The sequence below is a fragment of the Hyaena hyaena genome, unplaced genomic scaffold, assembly GCF_003009895.1.
Source record: "Hyaena hyaena isolate Hyena2069 unplaced genomic scaffold, ASM300989v1 scaffold_63, whole genome shotgun sequence".
NCBI lineage: Eukaryota > Metazoa > Chordata > Mammalia > Carnivora > Hyaenidae > Hyaena > Hyaena hyaena.
In genome coordinates, this window is record NW_024080695.1 from 1,181,298 (window position 1) to 1,206,926 (window position 25,629).

General features: G+C 48.2%; 1 protein-coding gene across 1 annotated transcript in view; it reads left to right on the plus strand.

The window, feature by feature from the left end:
- The window catches only part of HTT (huntingtin), a 134,606-nt gene that overhangs the window by 33,498 nt on the left and 75,479 nt on the right, over positions 1-25,629 (plus strand). Inside the window, exons 7-23 of the mRNA XM_039232151.1 lie at positions 474-615; positions 1,535-1,713; positions 7,499-7,700; positions 8,834-8,881; positions 11,228-11,308; positions 12,630-12,991; positions 15,601-15,724; positions 15,973-16,091; positions 17,875-17,986; positions 18,235-18,372; positions 19,198-19,356; positions 19,446-19,543; positions 20,395-20,534; positions 21,525-21,588; positions 21,834-21,934; positions 23,430-23,576; positions 25,207-25,327. Coding sequence (XP_039088082.1) covers positions 474-615; positions 1,535-1,713; positions 7,499-7,700; positions 8,834-8,881; positions 11,228-11,308; positions 12,630-12,991; positions 15,601-15,724; positions 15,973-16,091; positions 17,875-17,986; positions 18,235-18,372; positions 19,198-19,356; positions 19,446-19,543; positions 20,395-20,534; positions 21,525-21,588; positions 21,834-21,934; positions 23,430-23,576; positions 25,207-25,327 — 2,337 coding nt within the window. The remainder of the gene's footprint in view (positions 1-473; positions 616-1,534; positions 1,714-7,498; positions 7,701-8,833; positions 8,882-11,227; positions 11,309-12,629; positions 12,992-15,600; positions 15,725-15,972; positions 16,092-17,874; positions 17,987-18,234; positions 18,373-19,197; positions 19,357-19,445; positions 19,544-20,394; positions 20,535-21,524; positions 21,589-21,833; positions 21,935-23,429; positions 23,577-25,206; positions 25,328-25,629) is intronic.

Sequence of the window (25,629 nt, forward strand, 5' to 3'; positions counted from 1 at the left end):
GGGGGGGGGGGGGGGGGGGGGGGGGGGCCCACCAGGAAGCTCCTCTTAGCAGCAATAGCAGTGTGGCCACAAGCCGTCCCTCAGGCTGGGGCGTGGCTCTAGTTGGCTACTACTCTCTTCCTCTTGACTTTGTTGTTTTCATTTTTGTTTGTTTGTTTTTACTGCCTTTATTTTACATAGTGTCATTTACTGGCCCAGTACCCAGATGCTGTGGGCATACCTTTTCTAGAAGCTCAGGTGTTCGCTCAGAGCACATATACCCTGAGCAAGGTCCCTACTTCCAGTCCATAGGGAAGTCAGTAGGCCACATCTTTGCAGACTTCTCTGGAATGCCCTGAATTTGGGATGCCGTCAGAAAGTCCATTGGTTTATAACCTACACCCTGTGAGAATTCGGAGTAACTTTTCTGAAATAACATGATAAGCTTCGTAGGAGTTTTGTCTTTTTATCTACTTGGGTTTTCGCCTCCCTAGGTCCTATTAAAGGCTTTCATAGCGAATCTGAAGTCCAGCTCGCCTACCGTCCGGCGCACAGCAGCCGGCTCAGCCGTGAGCGTCTGCCAGCACTCCAGGAGGGCGCGGTACTTCTACAGCTGGCTGCTCAGCGTGCTCCTGGGTGAGACCGGGCGCCTGCTCCGCCCCGCCTGCGCCAGCCTCTAGCGCTGGCCCGGGACAGAGCTGTTTGTTTCTAATTAGAGCGTGTGTGCAGTGGGAGGGGGAGAGGGAAAGAGAGAGAGGGAGAATCTTAAGCAGGCTCCACACTCATTGCAGAGCCTCATGCAGGGCCTGATCCCACGACCCTTAGCCCAAACCAGGAGTCGGACATTCAACCAAGCCATCCGGGCCCCTCCCGGATCAGAGCTTTTAAATTCTTTAAAACCAGGCAATCCCTTAGCTCCCAGCCCAGGCCCTTCGGCACTGGCTGACTAGTACATAGGAGCCTGTGGAGGCCGTCATGAGCCCACGTTGAACCTTTGTGATGATTTGGAAGAGACCTCTTCTCCTCTGTGCCCAGGAGGGCTCGCAGGGCGGTGGCTGCGAGGCAGTGTGCCGCCCCGCACACCTGGCGTGGCCCTCGCACCGCAGGCTGCACGCTGTATGTGCGGCGTGGAGTGTGGTGAGTGTCTGAGGCCCGGAGCGGAGCCTCGGCTCCTCGCGGGCTCCCCCCGCGGGTGTGCATCTGCTCCCGGTTTCTTGTGTACCTGGGGAAGCTGTGGAAAGGAACACTGGCCGGTGCTGAGGGGGCCACGCGGGCATTGGATGTGGAAGAACCACCTGCCTTTCAGACACAGCCAGACTCACTCTAAAGGGCCTCGCTCGGCTCAGGATGTAAAGCCGCTCCTTTAAAGCTACTCCCAGATTTTGGCCTGAAGATGAGATAACTGTGTGTTTTCCCACAGTGAAGTTTGTCTATCTTGATCCCTCCCTACCAGCTCGTAATACGGCTCTCCCGTGCATCTCTTCTTTTAAACAAGTGAGGCCGTGAATCCGCAAGCAGATGACGGTGTTAAGAAATCTTCCTACTGCCCTTCTAGGTTTGCTGGTTCCTGTTGAGGACGAACACTCTACCGTCCTGATTCTCGGGGTGCTGCTCACGTTGAGGTATTTGGTGCCCTTGCTGCAGCAGCAGGTCAAGGACACGAGCCTGAAAGGCAGCTTTGGGGTGACACGGAAGGAAATGGAAGTCTCTCCCTCGACAGAGCAGCTCCTCCAGGTAGGAGCCACATGGTTTACTCTGGTGCCCGTACACAAACAATTGACATGCAGAGAAATACTTGGGAAGAGAAAGGGAAGAGCCTGCAGCTGGGCCACCTGGTTCAGATCCTAGGTCACGACCCCTAGCTGCGTGACCTCTGAGTGGCAGATTCCCTGTATGAAGGTAACCGCTCCTAAAAGGCTACTGAGTGTGTTACGTAAACCACTTGGACCCCTGCCTGGCACAGAGAATGCCGTACCCTGTTTGTAAAGCCAGGACTCGGAAATGTGTTCATTCGTACAGTAAGTATTTATTGAGCACCCGCTGTGTGCCCGGCACTAGGGCAGGTGCTGGGGGCCCAATGGTGAGCACTGCGGGTGTGCTCTCTGGCCCTGGAGCCCGTGGTCTGGTGCACAGCTCCAGGGAGTGAGGAGCATGGCCCACGGGGGCCTAGGGGCAGTATGTTACGACTCCTCTTTCCCACATGGAGAAACCATGTATACATCCTAACACGAGGGGATCGGGAGCCGACTCCGGCAGTTGACCTCATTCTTTGTGGTGTGCTCGTCCAGGGTATTCTGTTAACCGTGAATGTGGCTGTGTTCAAGCAATTGGATTTTGTGAGCTTGGCTTAAAATGTTAGGGTTTTTACCGTATTTCATGTACTGGATGCTACTGAAGCCCTTACCTTTTCTGTGAGTCGGATGGTCACTGGTGCACATAGGAGTCAAGGCCCACAGCCTGGGGTCTTGAGAGGGGCGCCTTGGCTCTGTGTTCTGCTTTCCTCATATTGACGACGACATTATAGTTCATAGGTATTTGGGTCAAGTGGATTTATGACTTGTGTCCTTTACCTAAATTTTGTAGGGCACAAAATTATAAGGGGCATAAAATAATTCTTGCATAAAAATCATGAATCGAAGGCAGTGATTTAATGATTTAGGCATTGAGTTAGGTAACATTTGTAAAGTGCTTACAATGTTTCCTGGCACACGGTGGGGCCCTGGGAGTGCAGCTTAGTGAAGGACCCCTGAGAAGGAGCAGGCTCTACGGGAATGTGGGGGCTGAGAGTTCACTCAGCGAGCCGCCCTTCGGCTGTCTCCTAGGACAGAAGTGATGACGTTCTCGTGACATAGGCCAGGTGTATATTACCCTCTCAAAAAACCATTACTGAATGTTTTAGTGAGTAAAACAGGTGTTCTGGGGGTGATCATACATTTGAAAAATGGTTATTTCAGGGTGCCTGGGGGGCTCAGTCGGGAAAGCATCCGATTCGGTTCAGGTCCTGATCTCACAGTGTGTGGGTCTGAGCCCCATGTCGGGCTCTGGGCTGACAGCTCAGAGCCTGGAGCTGCTTCCGATTCTGTATCTCCTTCTCTCTCTGACCCTCCCTTGCTCATGCTGTCTCTCTCTCCCCCTCAGAACTAAATAAAACATGAAAAAAAAAGGTTATTTCATTTTTATCTTATTTGCTTTACATTTTATCATGGAGGTGCCCAGACATGTGAAAGTAGGCAGAACAGCATCGTAAAGCCCTTCAGTAATTATCGCCTGTGCTAATAATGATAAACTCAGGGCCAGTTATTGTTCTCTTATAACCCCCTTTTTGCATTATTTTGAAGTGAATCCTAGTCATTGTACCTTAAAGTATTCCAGTGTGTATCCCTGTAAGTGAGAACTCTTTGTTTTTACAACTTCACGACAGTGCCGTTGTTACACCTGAAAAAATGAACATTTCCTTAACATCAAACACCCACTCCTCCTGTCAGTTGTTTGCTTTACTCTGTTGGAATCAGTACAAGTAAGATTGGTGGGTGAGGACTGGGAGGCTCTTTGGTCGCACGGTCACTTCCTTCCTGAATCCATTTATTGAAGGGACAGATAAGTTGGGTGGCACTCCTGGCAGTCTGCTTGCTTGCTTGCCTCCCTGTTTTGGAAGTGAACATACTTCTCTGTTTTCTGCATTTCCTATAAATTGGTAACAGGCTGTAGTCTTGTCAGATTCAGTGCACGTTTTACGATGTACACAGTACCTGGGTTCTGCACTGCTTGTATAACATTTTAAAATAAATACATAAGCATTGCGGTTACATACTCAGAATTTTTTTCCTCATGTTTAGAAAAAAAGCCTGCTGAGTCGAGAAACGCTGGAGACCATTGGGCTCCTGGAAGCAAGCAGTCAGTCATGAAATGGCGTGGAGAGGTGTGGGTTCAGGGCACTGTAGAAGCACAGAGCGAGGAGGCCCTGCATGGCCACGGTCAGGAGGCGTGCCGGAGGGGCCTGGCTGAGGGCCGAGGCTGGGGGTGGGTAGGGTTTGACCAGACACAGAGCTGGGATACATGTATAGGCATACGCTACAGCCTTTGCCAAGTTCAGGGAATGAGCACGCGGGTGTAGACGGGAACCGGTGTGGGTCCTGCGAAGGTCTCAGGGGTCCTCATAGGTTAGCAGGGGTGCCGACGAGAGCCATGTGAGGCTAGAGGGATGTTGGAAACCACATGGGACTGGGGCGGCGGTAACCCTGGGAGGACCCGGTGAAGGGGACGCGGCGTGGCGCCCAAGGACTGATGGTCTGCACAGTTCTCTTTCTCCAGAGCGAGCAAACGGTACTGCACAGCGCTGAAGCAGCACGCTCGATACCATCGTCCCTAAATTATATTTTAATCCATTTTCTTTTGGCTGATAGTCATTCTGCCTTCAATTATTTTGATTAAGAAGTTCAGCTCCGCCAATGTAATTTGGCTAACTACAGTATAGTTAAATAGAATTTAAAGTAATCCTGAGCCTGGCTGAACTGTAAAGTAAGTATGGGCAAAATAGAGATACTTTTAAAATTTTTCTTTTTTTCTTTTTTTAAGTTTATTTTGAACAAGAAAGCTAGTGCATGAGTGGAGGAGGGGCCGAGAGAAAGGGAGGGAGAGAATCCCAAGCAGGCTCCACACTGTCAGTTTAGAGCCTGATGTAGGACTTGGTCTTAAGAACCTTAAGATCATGACCTGAGCCAAAATCAAGAGTCAGACACTTAACTGAGCCACCCAGGCGCCCCTGGATACTTTTAGATATGCAAGAAGTTAGTTTGCTTACCATTATATGCTTTTTGAAAAACTTATTTGAAGGTGTATTCCAGCAAAATGAGAGATGGATCCAAAAAGAGGGGAGCCTGAAATCCGTAAACCAAGACCTAACAACTCAGGAATGTGGTAGAAGTATTCTAGGAGGGTTGGTGAGCGGCCTGCCATCCAGATCAGAAACGGGTCAGAGGAGCCCCAGGAACTGCCCGCGGCCAATGTTAGGGCTGAGAAGCTGGGGAAAAGGCACGTGTGTATTTACCAGGCGGGCAAAGAGGTGTGAGGAGCAGCTCTAGGAGAACCAGGAAGATTCATTGAAGAGCGTTATGCTCCAGTTATGAAGCAGATTCCAGTGTTAAGTAATTATAAGTGAATCATAGATTATAATAAAAGAGAATCTGTTTATTTTTTAAGCGACACAGCACTAGTAAAAATGAAATACTTCTTTTGATCTGGTCACATGAACAGGCTTTGCAGTAAGTAGTGTTTATGTACTTGGGATAAGATCCATGCTGGATTTTTAATTTTTATTAACATTTATTTATTTTTGAGAGAGAGAGAGAGAGAGAGAGAGAGAGACAGAGCACGAGCAGGGGGAGGGGCAGAGAGAGAGGGAGACAGAATCTGAAAAAGCTCCAGGCCCTGAGCTGTCAGCATAGAGCCCCATGTGGGGCTTGAACCCGTGGACTGTGAGATCATGACCTGAGCCAAAGTCGATGCCTAACTGACTGAGCCACCCAGGCGCCCCTTTATTCCCGTTTTTAGACTCAACTTCTAGACAGAGCACTTGTGATTTAAATAGTGTTGCATAGCATGTAAATGTTATAAATCTTAATAATTTGAAGTACTGAGGGGCGCCTGGGTGGCTCATTCGGTTAAGCATCTGACTTTTGGTTTCGGCTCAGGTCATGATCTCATGGTTCATGAGATTGAGCCCCACGTTGGGTTCTGTACTGGCAGTGTGGAGCCTGTTTGGGATTCTCTCTCCCTCTCTCTGCCCCTCCCCTGCTTGTGCTGTCCTTATCTGTCTCAAAATAAACATTTTAAATAATAATAACATGAAATAACAATGCTAACAGGATTTGGTAGGGGACAGATGAGTAAAAGAAATGTGAGATGCTTATTTCTTCATTTTACATCGAAAGTTTGTTGAAAATAAATGGCTCTAGAAATCGAGGTAGAAGCTGATTATCTTGAGCAGGGCACAGCGACCTTTCTCTGTGATGGGCCAGCTGTCCAGCCCGACCGCTGCCGCGGGAGAGCGGCCACAGATGATGCATAGACGCACTGTGCTCCAGCGATCAGTCCAGAAGCAGGTGGCCTGTAGTCTGCAGCCCCGAGGCCTGTGGTGCAGAGCACGGCTGCCCTCAAAAGAACTAGACACAAAGGGTTAAAAGGAGCTGCCTCTGAGACTTTTCCTTTTTATCTCCTCTGTACTGTTTTTTTAAAATGTGTATTACTTTTATGATTGTAAAGGTAGGGCCGCCCAACTTACTGAGTAAACATACAGGTGCCAGTTACATTTGAATTGCAGAAAAGTCGTAAATAATTTTGTGGTGAAGTATGTCTGAAATTGCACAGGACATAGTTATGCTGCACAAGTATTTATCTAAAATTCAAATCTGACTGGGCACTTAGTATTTTGTCAGGCAGCTCTAAAGGGAAAAAGAAGGGCACCCAGCTGTCTTAGTCGGAAGAAGGTGGGACTCTTAATCTTGGGGTCCTGAGTTTGAGCCCCATGTTGGGTATAGAGATTACTGAAAAAAAAAGTTTTTTAAAGAAATAAAAGGAAAAAGAGTGCAGTGTGTTCATATAATGTAATACAGTATCGAGAGCCCTGGTAAAATTTGATGCACTGCCTTTAAAATGTTTGTAAACTCTTGGGGTGGTTGGTGGCTCAGTTGGTTAAGCATCTGACTTCAGCGCAGGTCATGATCTGGAGGTTGGTGGGTTCGAGTCCCATTGGGCTCTGTGCTGACAGCCTGGAGCCTGGAGCTGCTTCGGATCCTGTGTCTCCCTCTTGTTCTGCCCCTGCCCAGCTTGTGCGCACGCGCACGCTCCCTCTCTCAAAAATAAATGAATAAACATTAAAAAAAAAAAAAAAGAGCTTGACAATTTTTTTTCCATGGTGCTCAGGACAGTGTTTCTCTTTTTTTTTTAAAGGTTTTTTTTTTTTTTTTTAATATTTATTTATTTTTGAGAGAGAGAGAGAGAGAGAGTGTGAGCAGGGCTGGGGCAGAGAGAGCTGGAGACACAGAATCCGAAGCAGCTCCAGGCTTGAGCTGTCAGCACAGAGCCCGACGTGGGGCTCGAACTCACGGACCATGAGATCATGACCTGAGCCCAAGTCGGACACTTAACTGATCGAGCTGCTTGGGCGCCCCCTCAGGACAGTGTCTCCTACACTGATTGTGTGTGAGACCAGCTGCAGTCGCCACGGACCGGAACTTTCTTCTCCCTCCCTGCTTGCTGGCTGGGCAGAGGCAGGTCTTCACTGGCCTGTGCTGCACTTGTGGAAGTGCCTCCTTATTTGTAAGGAGTTAACCTGACCATGGACAAAGTCCTGGGGATTTAGAACACAGCATGGAAGCCATGACCACATTGCTGGACGTGATGGAGAAATTTCAAGGGGGAGAAATTAAGACACAAATTTGCTAACATAAGACTCAAGACCAGCGAACCCTGGGACACGTTTTAGACACTGTGCCGATGACCCTTGTCCCCGTGTTTCCAGGTTTATGAACTGACCTTGCATTACACTCAGCACCAAGACCACAACGCCGTGACCGGGGCACTGGAGCTCCTGCAGCAGCTCTTCAGGACGCCCCCGCCCGAGCTTCTGCAGGCCTTGACCTCTCCGGGTGGCGGGCAGCTCAGCGGCGCGCAGCCCGGACCCGGCGGCCGGAGCCGCAGCGGCAGCATCGCAGAGCTCCTAGGTACGTTGTCCGGCGGTTGCCCCCGCGCCGCCCTGCTTCCCTCTGGATGGGGGGGGCCGGCCGGCCCTGTGCCGAGCGGGGCCCTTCGGTCCCTGGAAGCCTAAGCTGTAGACGGGAGGACGGAAGTGTGGCGAGGTCAGGTGACAGAACGAGGCCTGCGTCTAAGGCCGGCTTCTCGACTGGGCTGGCTGCCTCCACGTGCCGTGTCGTCCATCGCGAAACGAAAACTTTAGGGAAAGTATTTCCAGGACCCTCGTGTCACGGCCAAGATGGGATCTTCAAGTCGTTGTAGGGTTTTAGGGTTCCTTTCTGCCCTTGAGGGCCACGTTAGGAAACCCCGTCCTCTGCCCCCCAAAGCCCTTCTTTATGCCTTTGGGGATGGGGCCCTAATCCCCACACGGTGCTGCCCTGCACACTGACCGCTGGTTTTCCTCCAGCCCCGGTGGGCCCCGTCCGACTGGAGTTGCCCGTGGGGGCCGGAGTAGATGGGGATCCCCGGAGCGGGGCCTCTAGCACTGGATCTGGCACAGGAGGCTTCTGTGCCATTTGCTGACTCCAGGCTTCACCTGAGCCCGACGGCGTGTGGGCACGTGCGCGGCCCGGCCTTGGTCTTTACTCGGCGTTGACAGCCGAGAGGGTGTGACTGGAGGCCTAGTTGCTGCCTCGTTTGAACGTGAACGTTGGCCTGAACCATGAGCAGAAAACGAGAATGTGTCTGTTCACGGCCCTGTGTACCGAAGAACCCTTTTCTCTGTAGAACGCATGCCTTACAGACATTTGCTGGAAATACAGATTTTTAATGATTGTTGCTAATGAAAATTTATATTTGATTATTAATTGACCAGATAATCTGAGATTTCTAATGTCATTAATTTGACTTTTTATATGCACTTTATTTTAGCTTCTTTGACATTTTAGGGCCTATCTTTAGAACTGTATGTTTGAACATTGATATCATTTTCATATGTCAGAATTAAAGTGTTGTGCTGTGGTGTTAAGCACTGCCTGTGGAAGTATGTTCACACATTCTCTAGTTTTAAAGCTGAATCAAGCTTTTTGAAGATTTTCAAATTCCTTCTGGATTTTAACAGCTTGTCACCTTATGTTCATCTGTCATTTTCTGTGATTTACAGCCGGAGGGGGTTCTTCATGCAGCCCTGTCCTTTCAAGAAAACAAAAAGGTGATTATTTCAGAAATCAGAGTCTTATGTTGGATCTCCCTGCTTTTTCTGTATTTCTGTATTGCCTTCGACTGTCCTGTGCCTCTTCTCGGCAGAGTGATTGTATTTATAAACGTTGTTGGAATCTCGTAACTGGGCCTGAATGGTTCTGTAGGTGGCTTTGGAAAATTGCTTGTGTATCAGAATTGTTGTGTCATAAATTTCTAACGCTTTAGGTCAGGGTTCAGCAAACTTTTCCTGTAAAGGGCCTCCTTATCCGTTCGGCTCTGTCTTGGGGCCGGAGGCAGCCGTAGCCCGAAGCACTAGGCTGCGCTCAGTAGAACTTTAGTCCTAGAAGGAGGTCTGCCCTAGCGTGCCTGCTCTTGCTTTACAGAGACCGTGTTCCGTTTTATAAAACTAACTCCCTTTTCTGTGAATTTTTTTCAGTATTAGTCAGGAATGATGTTCGGTTAATTATTTGGTTAATTTGGGCTTGATTATCATTTTTCAGCTGTACTTAGCTTTGTACGTGCCAGAACATTCCGATATCATTTATTTCTATTAAATCACAGTGTTTTGGATCTACAGTGTGATTGTTTTGGTGCACATCAACACTTTACAACACCAAGTATTTTCTTTTCCAGTCTGGATGTCCAAAGGAAAGAATTGCCACCATTTTCTATTTTGAAATCTTAAAAGACTAATCTTTTTTACAATTTATTGAGGCATAATTGGTATACAACATGTATTTTTTTTGAGTGTTTGAGAGCCTAATGCCTAATATTATTTGCAATATTGAATGGGATCTTGGCAGGAATAATATTCTAACCTGACTGGACTAAGTAAAAATTTCCTAGAACATAGAATCAATACTATTTGGTCCATCATAGTGTGGTGCACTTAATCAGGTTTGGGATTTTGGTGAAATACTGAGAGTGTTTGAAGGCCACGAGGCTTCCAGGAGAGGAACTTTTCAGGCAGGTGCTAAGCTGCCCTGAGACTTACTCGCCTTATTGCTTAGTCACCTTCCCCAGGAAGAAGACCCAGGGGCTGACTGCCACCACTGAGTTGAGTGATTTCCTGCTGGCTAGGAGTTGTTGTGTCCTCAATATCTTTTTTGTTTTGTTTTGTTTTGTTTTCCTTTTTCATGGGTAGCTGTGGTTTTTAAGCTTTTCTTGATATAGTTGCAGAATCTTTTTTTGTCAAGTGAGATCTGCAGATCTGAGGGAGACAGAAGCAGAGTGGATGTAGGATGTAGGATGGCCTGGTGGGGGTGCCGTGGCCTGGGGCCTCTCTGGCAGCAGCTTTGACCTTACACCCTTTGAGGCAGGCTCCTTGGGTCAGAGAGGCAAACCGCCGATTGTAAGGACAGAGTCTGTTCTCATTACACCCGTGTGCACAGGGTGAGATTTTAATTTGCTTCCTCGAGGTCAGCCACTCGGCCTGTAATAGAGGACTGACTGTTAGCAGATTCACCAAGTTGCCATGTGAATTTTATGTAGATTTTGCATATCCTTTGCTTTTTCTTTGCCCCTTTCCCCCTTCCATGTCACAGCTGTATAGATTTCTGGAAGTTATTGCACGTATGACCTATTTCTTGAAGAGTAGTGAAGTTAGAAATTGGAAATTGCTAATAACGACTTCTATAGTGTCATCTAATGACCTCTATGTGTAATGTGATCGCAGTGATTTAATTAGTCCAATTAAATCATGTTAGGACTTTTGTTTTCTTTTTTTCTTACTGCCAGAACTGTAACTGTGTCTTCAGAGCTGTGCAGAAGTCACTGTTACCCATCCTCCCCAGTCAGGGTCTGGTTGTTGGCCGCAGAGTCTGGCTGCTTAAAAGAGAACAGAAGTGACCTTCACGGTCTTTTTGCTTTATTTTTGAACTCTGTTTTTAAGATTTTATTTTAATTCCAGTTTGGTTAGCGCCCAGCGCGACACTAGTTTCGGGGGCACGATAGTTACATACGCGCTCTGGTTGCCGGTAGAATCAGTTCCAGCCATAGCTTCCATCTGCAAGATTAAATAACAGTGGAAATTCTTCAGCACTAACACAAGTCTAAGTCAGTAAATACATACTAATCATTAAAATACTTGGTGTTATAGTTTGAGAATTTTTGCTTTTTAACTTTGTTTCATGTAGGTTTATTGATTTTAATAATATCTAAATATCACATTGTGGCTTCTTTGTATTTAGCACGCTAGACATGTAAAAATACTTTATTTTTAAAAATATACTTCACGTGTTTTTATATGAGAGTGAATTAAATATGCTTATGATTTGCCGCTTAGAATGTGCATCTGTCTGATTTTTGAAGTCCTTCGTGTAGCAAGCTTAAGGACTCTTGCTACATCATTTCCTAGGGAAAGTGCTCTTCGGAGAGGCAGCAGCCTTGGAGGATGACTCCGAGTCCAGGTCGGAGGGCAGCAGCCCCGCCTTTACAGGTAGCTCCGAGGGAGGGGCAGTGGTGCTCCCCTCCCTCCTCTCCACTGGCCCCTTCCCTGCACCTCCCTCCCCCGTCCTGCCCCTCCTGAGGGGCTGTGCTCCTGGGGGCAGCGGTGAAGCCAGCTTGCTCAAATGGTGGCTAATCCACGCTTCTTTTAGAGCATTTACTTTGAAATGTGTGTGTATGTTTTCTTGCATCAAATTTTGCTATTTTCCTTGGGTTAGGCTCTTTTAAAATTAGATTTATGCTCCCTGAGCATAAGTCTTCTTATGTAGTAGGGGGTGGTGGGGAAGTGTCTCATATGAATTACAGGGATTCTGAGAGGAAAGTGGGATTAAAACTTATGGATAGTTGAAAGAAATTTACGTTTGTTACAGATTCTTCATTCACTTTCTGAGAAAGAAGTGTTGATTAAGATACTAATAACTGGAGTAAATGAGAGCAGTTTGGATTGAACAGATTATTCAAAGGATTATTTTTAGATAACTAAAATAAGACTAAGGTATTTGGGAAGGAAAATCTGAAAAATTCCAGTGGTGATTATTCATCTATTCATTTAACTTTTACAAAACAGAAATAGATTTTTTTCTTAATTACAAAAACAAAACAACACGAGAATTACAGCTGTCCTCAGCAGTGTCGAGCTCAAGGGCTCACTGGCCCTGGGGCCTCCAGGGATGACCACTGATAACAGCTTGGTGCTGATCTCCTTGTAGGGAATTTTATGTAGCATATGTGTCTTTTTAGTGGGAATTTTAAAATGAAGCTAGGAAAATGCACTGCACATTTGCCCGACAAGTGGGTAGGACTGGCTTAGAGGTCTTGAGCAGGGTCCGGGGAGAAGGAAAGCCTGCCTCACATAGACGCTGACTTTCCCGTCATTTCTGAGCACTCGCGCCTCTGGCCAGGCCACTGGTGGATTGTGGAGTCTTTCTGTGGCCCTCCAGGCCGCGGCTAGAGCTGGAGCTCAAGGACTCCGAGTGGTTGTTACTGAGCGTGCTTCAGGTTTTACGGTGAAATTCTATTTCAGAATATTGATAGCACTCACAACTATCTGCTGAGAGCCCTTATTTTGTTAGTATGACGTGGTAAGAGAGTAAAAGGTGAATCCAGAATACAGTAAAATACAATTTTAGTCATGTTTCAAGAATACGCTGTTGTCTTTTGAAATTTTCTAGTTCGTATTTTTACCGTATTTCATGGTTTTTTGCGGCTAAAACATTTGATGACGGTGAAATTTGGGGTATTTTGTAAACATTTGGTTCCCTGTTGAATGTTTTTCCTGGCCCTCTGAAGAGTGAGTGTTTCTTTGTCTTCAGCTTCAGTCAAGGGTGAGATTGGTGGTGAGCTGGCGGCCTCTTCCGGGGTCTCCACTCCTGGCTCTGCCGGTTCAGCTGCTGACTCCGTGGGGCACGACATCATCACCGAGCAGCCCCGCTCACAGCACACGCTGCAGCCGGACTCGGTGGATCTGACCGGCTGTGACTTGGCCAGCGCTGCCACCGACGGGGATGAGGAGGACATCCTGAGCCACAGCTCCAGCCAGATCAGTGCCGTCCCGTCCGACCCAGCCATGGACCTGAACGATGGCACCCAGGCCTCTTCCCCAGTCAGTGACAGTTCCCAGACCACCACCGAAGGGCCCGATTCAGCTGTGACCCCTTCAGACAGTTCTGAAATTGTAAGTGGGTGCAGAGGGCGGCGCCCCGGTTTCTGCAGAGGGGCCTCGCCTGGAGGCCCAGACCCAAACCCTCCTGCCTATTTCCCTCTCCCCATCTGGCTCACTAGTAAGAGTGCAGAGGTCCCCAGCTCAGGTCATTAACGGAGAGTTCAGCCCCACCCAATACCCTCACTGAAGGAAACAGCCGAGTGGCATTTGTGTTGAACGTGGAGGTCAGAGGTCAAAAATTAGGTTAGTTGATGATATGAACGTTGCTAAAATTGAGTGCATTTTACATTCTGTAAGAACTTGTTGGGCACAGATTAAATCATTCTTTAAGAAATCCATACGGAGCCTATTATTAACAGATCTATGGTCTTACTGCATTGTAATTAAAAACATTAATACTGTGCATTAGTTTAACATTTTTTAATGTTTTGGCTTTTCAAAACCTTTTACACCATATTCCTTCTTATAGAACGCGGATTTTAGTACTTCGGGTCTCTGAGCTAGTGGACACGAAGCACCTCGGGGATGGTCTAATCAAAATGTTCAGGAAAAGTTTATACTGAGTTTGACACCCCATTTTCCTAAAAACAATTTGTACTATTAAGTGTTCTGTTATTATTTAACAGATTTTATCAAGAACATGGATTTTGGGGTGGGGGGGAGCTTGGGGTTTTTTTTGGTTTTGTTTTTATGTGGATGAATGCCGAAGCATTGAACAACAGATCAGGAGATAAACCACCTTCCTCCCTACTGAGTTGTTGGGTTGTCATGGGTGCAGGGTTTCTGCTGGCCACGCGGATTGACAGTTACCGAGGCAGAGTCGGGGGTTCACTCCCGGTTAGGGTGTTAACTAGAAGACCTGGCCCAGGAGGACAGGACAAATACATGGAGCAGTGGGTAAGGAAGACATGAACAAGTTCTGCCCAGAATGCAGGGAGAGGAAAGTTGGGGAAAGTGCTGGGCCAGGAGCATGTGTTAAGTGAGTGAGGGAGATTCTGCCGTGTGTTTATGGCGCCAGTTTCCATGGGGTATCTTGCCTCTTCCCAGTGGATGGTCTCTGGTGAGTTTGTAGGGTTAGGAGTGGAGGATCATAGGAAATTCTGAGAACTCCTGGTCTTCTGAAGTTACCCAGGTGTTGTTCTTTCTGGTTTATGAGGTGTTTCCATGTCCCTCATGTAATCATTATTCACTGAACAAAAACATTGAGCGCCTGTGAAGTTCCGGGGATTGTTCCCAAACTGGGCGTACGTAGAGGGCCCAGCACACAAAACTGCTCACAGAAAGCTAACAACTCGCGTAGTTGTCACGAAACTCCATATTGGGCCAGACAACAGAGATCTTTGGCTTCCCGAGCCTACAGCCTGTGTCACATAGTCCTCTCTGCTGCTGTCATGTGAAGGCGCCGTAGACAGTGTGTAAACGAACTAGCATTCCAATAAAACTTTATTTATCAAAACAGGTGGTGGGCCAGGTTTGGTCCTTAGGTCAGAGCTTGACTATCCCTAGTCTAGAGTGTGTGCATGTGCTTGTGGGGCAGATAATAAGCCAATAATCAGTCAGTAAGTAAATAAATAGGTAGTGATAAGTGGCACAGAGAGAAGAAGCAAAGTGAAAGGGATGAGGAGTTCCCTCGCGAGGCAGCTTGGCGTGGTGGTTAAGGGGCCTGCTGCAGGGAGCCGCCGCAGCTGTGGGTCTGCCGCTTACTGGCTGTGCAGCCTGGGCCACTGTGTCTCTTCTTGCCTCAGTTTCCTTATCCATAGATTGAGGACGGCAGTGCTTGTGCTGGAAGGCTCACGGAGGTTACGGGAGACCAAACGTGTAAAGTGCTTTTTGATCCTACCTGGCATATAGTAAGATATTCAAAAAGTACTGTTTTTTATTATGGTAGGATTTCTCATTTTAAGGTTTTTTTTTTTAACTGAGGTAAAGTTTTTTTTAATATAAACTAATTAGGATAGTGGAGGAAATTGTTTCCTTCTTGGTTGTTTTTAAACATGTAGTTTGACAATTTTTATTATAAGGATTTGAAATGACTTTTATAAATGATACAGAATTTATTTCAGTAATTACTAAATTACTCAGTACTGAGTGTACTGAGTTCCCCTCATTTGGTTTTTCAGGTAAATTACATGGGATTTCAAGTGAATGTGAATTTATTTTGCAGTATGGAATCATAATCCAAGTTTATGGCTAAATACACGACTTCCTGTGTTGTCAACCAATACTTAGTTGATTTAGTCCTAGCAGCTTAGAAGCTAACCTGGTGTAGCGTTAGGTTTTTTTGAAAGATTTCCCTCATTTGTGACTTACTGTAAAATTTGCTTGTAAAGACGAAGATCTTTGTTAAGATTTTTTTTTTATGTCAAAAAGAAATTTTCAGATTGGAATTTATTTAAAATTTTTATAGTTGGAAGCTTTATGTAATGTAGCAGCAACATATGCTCACTGAAGCCAGTTTTACACGCGTGCATGTCTGTGCATTTAAGGAAATGACCTTTGTGTTAGTACGGAAGACGCGGTCCCCGTGATTTCTGCCCGTGCCTTTGCCTGCCCACGTTGGAGAGCCTGTCCCTCAGTGATGTCCCTTCCGAGCCTTCACCAGCCCCTCTTGAACCGTGCAGGTGTTAGATGGTGCCGACGGCCAGTATCCAGGGACGCAGGTCGGACAGCCGCAGGACGAGGATGAGGAGGCTGCGGGCGCCCTCCCGGAGGAAGACGCAGATGCCTTCCGGGACTCTGCAGTTGGTACGTGGACTTGGTCGGTGCCCCCGCGCCGTCGTGGTTCTAGCCCTGACGTCTCGGTTTTACCATAGTTTCCAAGAAGACATCTTTGTTTTCTGAGTTGTAAATAGCAAATGTGGAAGATCAGTTGAGGGATGACTGTCCTGTTTCTTGATCTAAATCCTGTACTTCCATGTTGGCTTTGCATAAAAGTGTATATTTGTTATTTAATTGGAAACTTGTCACTCAGTCCCGTCTCTCTGATTGTGAAGCCCTTCAGCAAGCACATTTACTGAAAAGCATGGGCCACAGCCGGCGGCCCTCCGATAGCAGTGTGGACACATTCGTCTCAAGAGATGAAGCTGCCGAAGCAGGAGACCAGGAGAACAAGGTGAGCTGTCGAGGCCGGAGGCCACTCAGCACCCTGAGCTCACGTGCGGGCTCGAAGTGCCCGCGCTCCCGGCTGTGCGCCGCGCTCCCGGCTGTCCCAACTCTCAGCTTTTGCCCAGCCGTTTCCCCTTAAATACTGACTTCTTCCAGGGGTGCTCTTCCTTTCTGCCTCCCCAGGTGCTCCCCAAATCCCTGAGAATGGCCTGAAGTTCCGCCTCACTGAGCGTCCTTCCCAGACAGATGTCTCACACCAAGCACTCCCTCACCTGATTTCTTGTGCCTTTCGTTTGATGGCCATGCATAGTCTTGCAGTGTGGTTGTTTTTGCTCGTTTAATGGATTTATTTGTCTATGGTGGTCAAACGTGTGTGGTATAAACTTTGCCGTTGTAGCCGCCGTGAAGCGGACAGCTCAAGGCATAGGTGCTTCATGCCCTGCAGCCACCACCCCCCTTCCCGGAACTGTTTCCATCTCCTCACGTAGAAACTCCGTTCCCCCTTAAATACTGACACCACCACCCCCCCCGCCGCCCCCGCCAGCAGCTGGCTCCCACCTTCTGCTCTGTGTCTCTGTGGATATGACTCCTCACATCAGTGAGATCCGAGCATTTGTCCATTTGCGACGGGCTTGTTTCCTTTGGCATAATGTTATCCGGGTTCCCCCAGACCCGTGTGGTGTCAGGTGTCAGGATGGGCTTCCTTTCTAAGGCTGAGCGCGGTCCTGCCGAAGGTGTGCACCACATTTTGTTCTCCATTCACGCACTGACGGACACTTGGGTTCCATCTCTTGCTCTTATGGACAATGCCATGTGGACCTGGGGGCGTGCGCGTCTCTTCCAGACCCTGCTCTCGACTCCTGGGGTGTGATGCGTCCCCAGGACCACACGGTAGTTCTCTTTTTAGGGTGTTTTGAGGAAGCGCCACACTGTTTTCCGTAGCGGCTGCGCCATTTTATGTTCTGCCAACAGTGCCCAGGCTCCAGTTTGCCCACGTCCTCGCCAGCACTTGTTACTTCCTGACTTGCTTTGACAGCAGCCACCTGCCGGGTGTGGGGTTGTAGATCGCTCACGTTCTGACGTGCCTTCCCCTAACCATTGGTGATGTTGTGCATCTTTCCATGTGCTGCCAGGCCATTTGTGTGTCTTTAGAGAAATGTTTATTTGAGTCCTTTGCTCAGTTTTTAATCATGTTTGAGTTTTTGATGTTGTTGTTGAGTTATCTATTGAACTGTTTATAAAATATCTCTGAAATGCTTACTTTTTTACATGTAGGCGTCTTGTCTTCCCAGTTAATTTTAAATTCCTCGAGGGCAGGAAAGGGTGTTTTGTACTTAGTCCCTCTGTAGATGCTCAGTCATCCCGAGGCCTCACCACTTCCTTCCAGGTCCCCTCTGTGCCAGGTCTGCTCCCTCTCGGCCTTGGGCATTCCTAGGGCTCTCTCTCGGCCCAAGTAGCGTCCACTTGTGCTGTAGATGATGGCTCCTGCCGTCCTTTCCCGAGCAGCCTCCTAATCCCGGGTCTCAGCTGCCTTCCGTCCTGCCTGCCCTCCCTGCACGCCAAGCTCATCCCTGCCACGGCTCACGTGACCCCGTGTTAGCCCTGCCTCTGACACTGATCCCGCTCCACTGTGCTCTGTGAGGTCAGGCTCGTGTGTGACGGAGACTGGCGTCTCTGTCCCCAGCGCCTGGCGTAGGTGCTGCTCTGGAACTATTTGCTGGATGCTCTAATGAATGAAGGTGTCGGTTCCTTCATTACAAGACAGAGAAGTGTCTGTTTCTCTGTTGCAGCCTTGCCGGATCAAAGGTGACATAGGACAGTCTACCGATGACGATTCTGTTCCTCTTGTCCACTGTGTCCGCCTGCTCTCGGCTTCCTTTTTGCTGACTGGAGAAAAAAATGGTATGTATATAGCAGGGCAGTTACAGCGTGGAAGGAAATCTCTAGCTTTCAAGGTCAACTTGGTGACCCGTTTGTACTGGTTGTGCAGCAGAGGGAGGGAGTAGAAGCTGGGGGTGAGCGCGGGTTTCGGCTGACGGACGGGAGCAGGGAGGGGACGTGAGGGAGCTGGGTCACTGGGTCTGGGTTGTTGTGCACACCGCATGTTTGCTGCCTTGAAGCCAAAGGTGAACGAGGTGGTTTCTTTGCAGTGCTGGTTCCGGACAGGGACGTGAGGGTCAGCGTCAAGGCGCTGGCACTCAGCTGTGTGGGAGCCGCTGTGGCCCTTCATCCCGAGTCTTTCTTCAGCAAACTTTACAAAGTCCCTCTCGACCCCGCGGAGTACCCTGGTATGTTCACAGTTCATGCCTCATGCCTCACGTTGAGTCAGTACTCGGAGATCAGTTCAAACCGTCTTGACTGTGTTAGTCTTAGACCAGTGTGTGTTTTGAGTTCACTGGTGGCATTTGAACTACGTGGTAGCTCTATTTAAAACACAGTGTTAGCTTTTTGGACTCCCTATAGATGCAGCGTGCAGTGTGAACACATGTGACCAAACAACAGAAAGCTGGGAACGTAAGAGCCAGTGTACGTACATACTGCATTTACACCGAGCACAGATTGTATATAATCAAAACTGCTTTGGGTCACACTCAGCCAGGCCCGATGTTCACACTCAGAGACAGGTGGGCCCTGAGACCAGCAGAGAACACAGCCCCTGCCTCCTGTAGCACGCGTTCTGCGATGCACTGCCATGTGGGAGTAAGTGGGGGAGGGGCCGCACTTCTGAAATTGTCATCCCGCGTCCTCTCCCCTTCTTGGGGCGAGGGCATACACTTGGGGTTTTGAATTCATATTTGGTAAGTGTGGACTGGTTTGAGTTTCTCTCATCTTTTTTTTCTGAAGTGAAATCTTGGAGTTTTGATTATTGACTGGCAACCTGGAATTTGAATCCAGAAAATCTACTGTGTTGAAGCGGTGTCAAGACTATGATGAATCTAGACTCTGTGAATGCCAAAATATTTTCTACCTCTCATGGCTGTTATATTCAAGTCTTTTCTAGATCTGGATCACCCACTCACCCTTTTTTTTTCCCTTAAGAATTAAGTTTTTATTCTGAGTTAGAAAACTGATGGGAGGGGCTTATACAGTAACTGGGCCATTTATCTCTGCAGAGGAGCAATATGTGTCCGACATCCTGAACTACATCGATCACGGAGACCCCCAGGTCAGAGGGGCCACGGCCGTTCTCTGCGGGACCCTCATCTCCTCCATCCTCAGCAGGTCCCACTTCCAGGTGGGAGACTGGATGGGCAGCGTTAGAGCTCAAACAGGTAACGGCAGAGTTTTCAGTATATTTTCTAGATAGAATTCCCAGGTTCAGGTTTACGTAAAGGCGTTTCCTCTTTGCTCTTCTGGTCAGGAAATACATTTTCTCTGGCGGACTGCATTCCTTTGCTGCGGAAAACTTTGAAAGATGAGTCTTCTGTTACTTGCAAGTTGGCCTGCACAGCTGTGAGGGTAAGCATAATCTTTTGTGGAAATCAGTTATTAGATGAGTGGAAATTTTACCATTGTTCTAATTAAAATTGGTCTTAATACTAAATATTTCCAGACATCCTAAAGCTATAAGCAATAATAAACATGTATGTGTCCACCACTCACCGGTAGAAAGATGATATCACCGATAAAGTTAAGGTTCAATAGAGTGTAGTTTAAGTTTTACCACTCAGAATATTTTTAGAACGTACTTTTTGGTTAAAGGTATATTTCTTTTCGGAAATATATCTTGCTGACATTAAGTGTAAAACCTGTGGGATTGAAAAACCGATGGCTCTCCTAGGCCCATAGAAGGCCGCATCAAAGTGGTCGGTAATGTTACCAATCATCTCTGTTTTGTGCCAGTGCCATAGCGTCCAGCCTGTACCTGGTAGTGTGTTGCACCTTTATGTGTGAGCTGGCTCATAAATCCCTATTGGCCAGCCAGTGATAGTAAAAATTAACCAGTAAAAATCAAAACAAAAACCCAACAAACTGCCAGACTAATAGCATACCTTCCCCTTGCAAACTTTCATGGCCATAAGTGTTCCTTAGCTGCAGGTATCTGCCAGGTTTCCATTGATGTCTTCCCGAGAGCAGAGGGAAGTGCGAGCTGCTGGCCTGGAGCCACCGCGCACCGTGGTGTGGAAGTGCCCGCGTGTGCCTGTGTGTGCTTGCGTGTGCACAGAGGGGCGGGAGGGGCAGCCACGGGAGCTGTTGTGGCACGTTGGGCAGCGGAGGACATGGCCGCTAGTCAGAAGAGGAAGTGGGTCTGTGGACGAGTGAGTCAGTGAACGGGGTGGGATGGACCCTGGCGGTGCCTCATTTTCCAGCACTGTGTCATGAGTCTGTGCAGCAGTGGCTCCAGTGACCTGGGATTGCAGCTCATCACCGATATGCTGAGCCTCAGGGACAGCGCCTACTGGCTGGTGAGGACAGAGCTTTTGGAAACGCTCGCAGAGATTGACTTTAGGTAAGTGGGTTGGGTTCATTAGGTCACTAAAGCTGCTAAGCTGCTCTGGAGTTTGAACTAGGAATTGAAAGGGCTGGGTCGGTTGATTGAGTTACTGATTAGTGATGCTTATCAGATAACCTGTGAATCAGGAATCCAGGCAGTTTGGGTGGCTGGTGCTGGTCTTCTCAGCTTGCCCTGTGCCTGGGGATTTAAACTCAGGCAGAGGACTGGATCTTTCTGGTAGTTTCAGTCATCTGAGCACTCTGGGTGGCGGGAATGAGAGCGCTCACACTTACATCACTTGTGCTCATGGAAAAGGGACATGCCCCTCACCACACCGAATGGAGATCACATAGGCCATTTGTATGTCCTTGCGATTACAGAATAACTTGGTGCCTTGCAGTTTTTCATTTTCAAAGGGGAAGTTTGGTTTAAAATGTTTTCTTTCAGTGCTTTCTTTTAGAAGGGGAAATTTCTTTATTATCCGGGTGTTTGGGTTTTTTACAAGCCACTGTAATAAAGTGATTGTTATGTGGCAGGCTCAGAGATAGGTGCCCTCCGTGGTTATTCCCTTTCTTCCTCAGAACGCCTCTGTGAATTAGGGCGTGCTCTCCCCTCCGCCTCGCAGGTAGGGACCCTGGGGTGGGGGTGAGGAACCTCCTGAGGCCTTGTGGCCTGTGTGTGCAAGGCCCCCCTCCCCATGGCTCACTCTCCGCTCCCGTGGTGGGTGTTGGAGCTCACTCTGAGGCCATGTGGACTCTCCCTGTATTGTTTGTATTTATTTTGAAGAAGAACAGTGTACCGAGTACTGTGTTACTGAGTCTGAAATGAGTGTCACATAAAGTGTACTTGTGTAAAAACATTCATCCTTCTGTGGGCTTCGGGAAGTGCCATCGCTCCCCGCCCACGCTCCAGCTGCCCCCCGTGCCCCGTCTGCCAGAGGCTCACAGGCAGTGGGCTTTTGTTGAGTAACTAAATTATTTCGTGTTAAATATGTTCTTTTGTTAGGTTGGTGAGCTTTCTGGAGGCAAAAGCAGAAAACCTGCACAGAGGGGCCCATCACTACACAGGGGTAAGCCGTTCGTTTTCCTGAGGCCACGCTGTCACCTCCAGGAATTGCCCTTTCCCAGGGGTGGGGGCTTTCTCAAGTGCTCTCTGTTCTAGACTGATCCTGAAGTTTAGATCATGACAGTTGTGATTGTGTGTGTGGGTTTAAGACTGGTGACCCTGAGTTCCTCCTCACTGGCCTTCCAAAATACCTTCCCTGAATTTAGTTAAGTACAGATGTCACAATCTGTTTTATCTTTCTCTCTGAAGCTTTTAAAACTGCAAGACCGAGTGCTCAATAATGTCGTCATCTATTTGCTTGGGGACGAAGACCCCAGGGTGCGACATGTCGCCGCGGCTGCACTGATGAGGTATTTACCAAGTATTTGCTCTTTGCTCCCATTCGTGGTGAAGGGGCTTAACGGCACGAGGAGGGGACCCCGAACATCCGGAGAGTAGGCCAGCATTCCTGCACCGTGGGCTCCCCTTCAGCCGCTCTGAAACCGTCAGAAAAGATGGCACTCACCCCCGCGGGAGTCCGCCGTGAGGACGGAACAGCACCAGAGTACTAGCTTCCTAGCGTCCGGGCGATGCACGCTCATTGTCGCAAGTTTGGGACATAGAGAAGAGAGGGCACGAAGAGGAAAATAAAAGACCCTTGGGCTCTCCCCTGGAGATGCTCACTATCAGCATTTTGATGCATATCCTCTGTAGGAGCATCTTTTTAAAAATTGGGACAGATGTGTGTGTGATTTTGTAATCTGGTCATTTCCACTGACTATATTATTAGCCCCTTCCTGCCCTCAGACTTCTGAAGAAGAAACGGGTGTCACGTAGGCCGGCACCCTGGTTCGGTGTACTCGTGCTTCCGTGCTGAAGGACAGACACGTCACACAGTGGCAGATCAGGGAAGGCTCTAAGCAGCGTTTAGAAATTCTAGTTAGGGGCCAATAATTCACTCTGGAGTTGTGATAAACTTTCACATAGATATTATTTGGTTGGATATTAAGCTTTCTTTGACCTAATGAATACTGGTCAGTAAATATTACTACACGTTCATGTTTATGTATAAATTTTTTCCTTAGAATTAATTCCTGGAAATTGAGTTGTGAGGCCAAGCTTTTTGATGTTGTTTTTAAAATTTTTCATGGCTTTATACGATTTTATATCCCTAAAATTTACCTGTTCTTTTAAAAATAACTTATCTTTGGGGTGCCTCGGTGGCTCAGTCAGTTAAGCTTCCTGACTCTTGATTTTGGCTCAGGTGACAATCTCACAGCTGTGAGATTGAGCCCTGAGTCGGACTCTGCCTTGGGCATGGAGTCTGCTTAAGATGGTCTCTCTCCTCCTCTGCCCCTAATAAAGGGAACTTAATATTATTTATTTATTTGAGAGAGAGAGAGAAAACTCGAGCCTGTGCACATGTGTGTGAGTGGGAGGGAGCGCAGGGGGCAGGGAGACTCAATCAGCAGGCTCCATGCCCAGCACAGAGCTCGATCCCACGACTGTGAGATCATGACCTGAGTGGAAATCAGGAGTCAGATAATTAACCCACTGAGCTACTAGGTGCCCCAGAAAGAGAACTTTAAATCAGAGTATTTTATCGTATGTAGAGAGAGCTACCTGATTCTACAGCAGACAAAAAGGAAGTACAGCACCTAGTCAGTTCAGAGTTGGTGTGATTGGTATGCAGGCGATTGGCCCGGTGATCGGGACCCCCTGTTCTGGTGTGCTGCGATGTCACCCTGAACAGGGCAGGTGGTGGTCTGTGGGTAGACCGTGTTGCAGGCTTAACCACCTTGACAGAGGTGACGAATCCCAGGTGAGTTTCACATACTTTCTAAGTAAACCTTACTCTCATGTTAGGCTTGTCCCGAAGCTGTTTTATAAATGTGACCAAGGACAAGCTGACCCAGTAGTGGCTGTGGCAAGAGATCAAAGCAGCGTTTACCTGAAACTTCTCATGCATGAGACTCAGCCTCCGTCTCACTTCTCCGTCAGCACCATAACCAGGTACATGAGCCGAGTGCGTCCCGCTGTCGTCGGGGGAGGGACCCTTTTCCGATCCCTTTCTTTCGGGCTCTGGTCTACAACGTCATGCTTTCTAGAGAAAAAGCTTTAGGTGAGGGTGTTTGAGGTGATCTCCTTTGGGGAGATAGTTCTCTGTGTCGGGAGGTGCCATCCCACTTCTTGGTTTGATAAGTTCTGCCTCGGTCACGGCAGCAACTTTGGACGTCTTTTCATCCATCCATTACAAGCCACGGACCGATAAGTGTATATTCGCGTGTGACTCTTAGGCTGTGTCTTAGCTGAAAACTGGTCCGTTAAGTTTTTGTTACTTTGCGTTGCAAGCGAGGAGACTAGCATGGTTATGTCAGGCCCCCTCAGTTTGAGGTGACAGGGTGATTACAGTGTGGCAGTGTCGTTGGCGGGCTGCAGTGGTCACCGTTCATGTGTGTCGTGAGCAGCCCTGGCACACCGCTGGGGTGTGGTGCATGCAGATCCCGCCCCCCCCGGTGTCGGGGAGCAAGTCCCCGGAGCGGAACTGCCCTCAGGAAGGAAGGGTTCCTCAGAGATCAAGTTTGCAGAGAAGCCTGCAGAAGTGGTGACAGGAGACTGTCAGGTCATTTTAACTGTTTTAAATATTATTTTAAACATGAGTCTTGTTTGTGACTCTCCTTCCTGTTAGTGGTAGTTTTTAACAAGCTTGGACAAAGTGGCGTCGAAGCAGAGAAGTTCACTTGATGCTTTTGGGACTCAGCTTGTCAGGTTTTGAATTTATTCCTAAATAAATACTTTCTCCTCCCATGTAAAGATTACTTTAGAAAAACACAGGAAAATAATTTTCTCAGAGAATAACCTATTTTTTTTTTTAAACCTAAGAAGTGATGTTTTTCTTCTCTCTGAGAAGGAGACTGTTTATTCAGGGTAAATATTCCGTTAAGGGAAGCAAAAGCCGCATGAGAGTATCTGGTCGTCAGGGGCTGAACAAGCCTCAGGTAACCTGCCGTTTCAGTGGGTCATTTCAGAAAGTTACGATTTCAGTGCCAGCAGAGAGGAGTGTGACACTGCCCAGGCACCGGTCACGGGCTGCGGCCCTGAATCCCCCCCTCACCGGCCCCAGCGAGTTGGCCACGGTGGCCTCCCGTGCCTTCACCGCCTGCTGTCGGGGCATTTATGAGAGAGGAGAAAAGAATTATTCTCCTGAGATTGGTTTCTGGGTCCTGAGGACCCCGGGGGATTCAGAAGTGAACCCAGCACTAATCCCGCGAGGGCCCCGCCTGACGGAGAGTCCGCGGTGCTCCTGCACTGGGAGAGCTCTTTCCTCTTTTGGAATCAGTGTAGCTACCAGAAGGATTTCTCCCACCTTCGGAGTTTTAAAAAACCCGCTTTCGGCTGGGAGGGAGATTGCAGGCGAGGCTGTGGCCGGGGGAGGGGGAGCGCCGCACTGGGACGGCCGTGGGACGGTAGGGACTGTAGGGACCGGGTGCGTGTCCAGCCTCTCGTTCACCTCACAGTCAGGACTGCTGTAACTTCCTAGAGGCATTAATCTTAAGCTTTGAAATGCCGTTTGCATTTTGAAACTACCATAAGCTTTAGTAGTAGATTTGAAGTCTCTGTGGTTCTGTGTTTTTCTTATTAGAATATACAGAGGCTATAACCTACTGCCGAGCATGACAGATGTCACTGTGGAAAATAACCTCTCGAGAGTCATCGCGGCAGTTTCCCACGAGCTGGTCACGTCGACCACGCGAGCGCTCACAGTAAGTCTCCTGGTTTGGTGTTCTCGAAAGTGCTACTGGGTGGCTTGTGCAATCGGTTCTTAATGGTGAGGGGAGGTGCTTGCATTAGAGTTCCTCTATGTGGGGCTTAATCCCAAGGACTGGGGTCCCCCGGAACAGAGTCTGGGTTTATTGGAGTGGCATGAGAACAGCTGTTTTCTTTCTTTCTTTCTTTCTTTTTTAATATTTTTATTTATTTCTAGGAGAGAGAGAGAGAGCGTGAGCAGGGGAGGGTCAGAGAGAGAGGGAGATACAGACGCTGAAATAGGCTCTAGGCTCCGAGC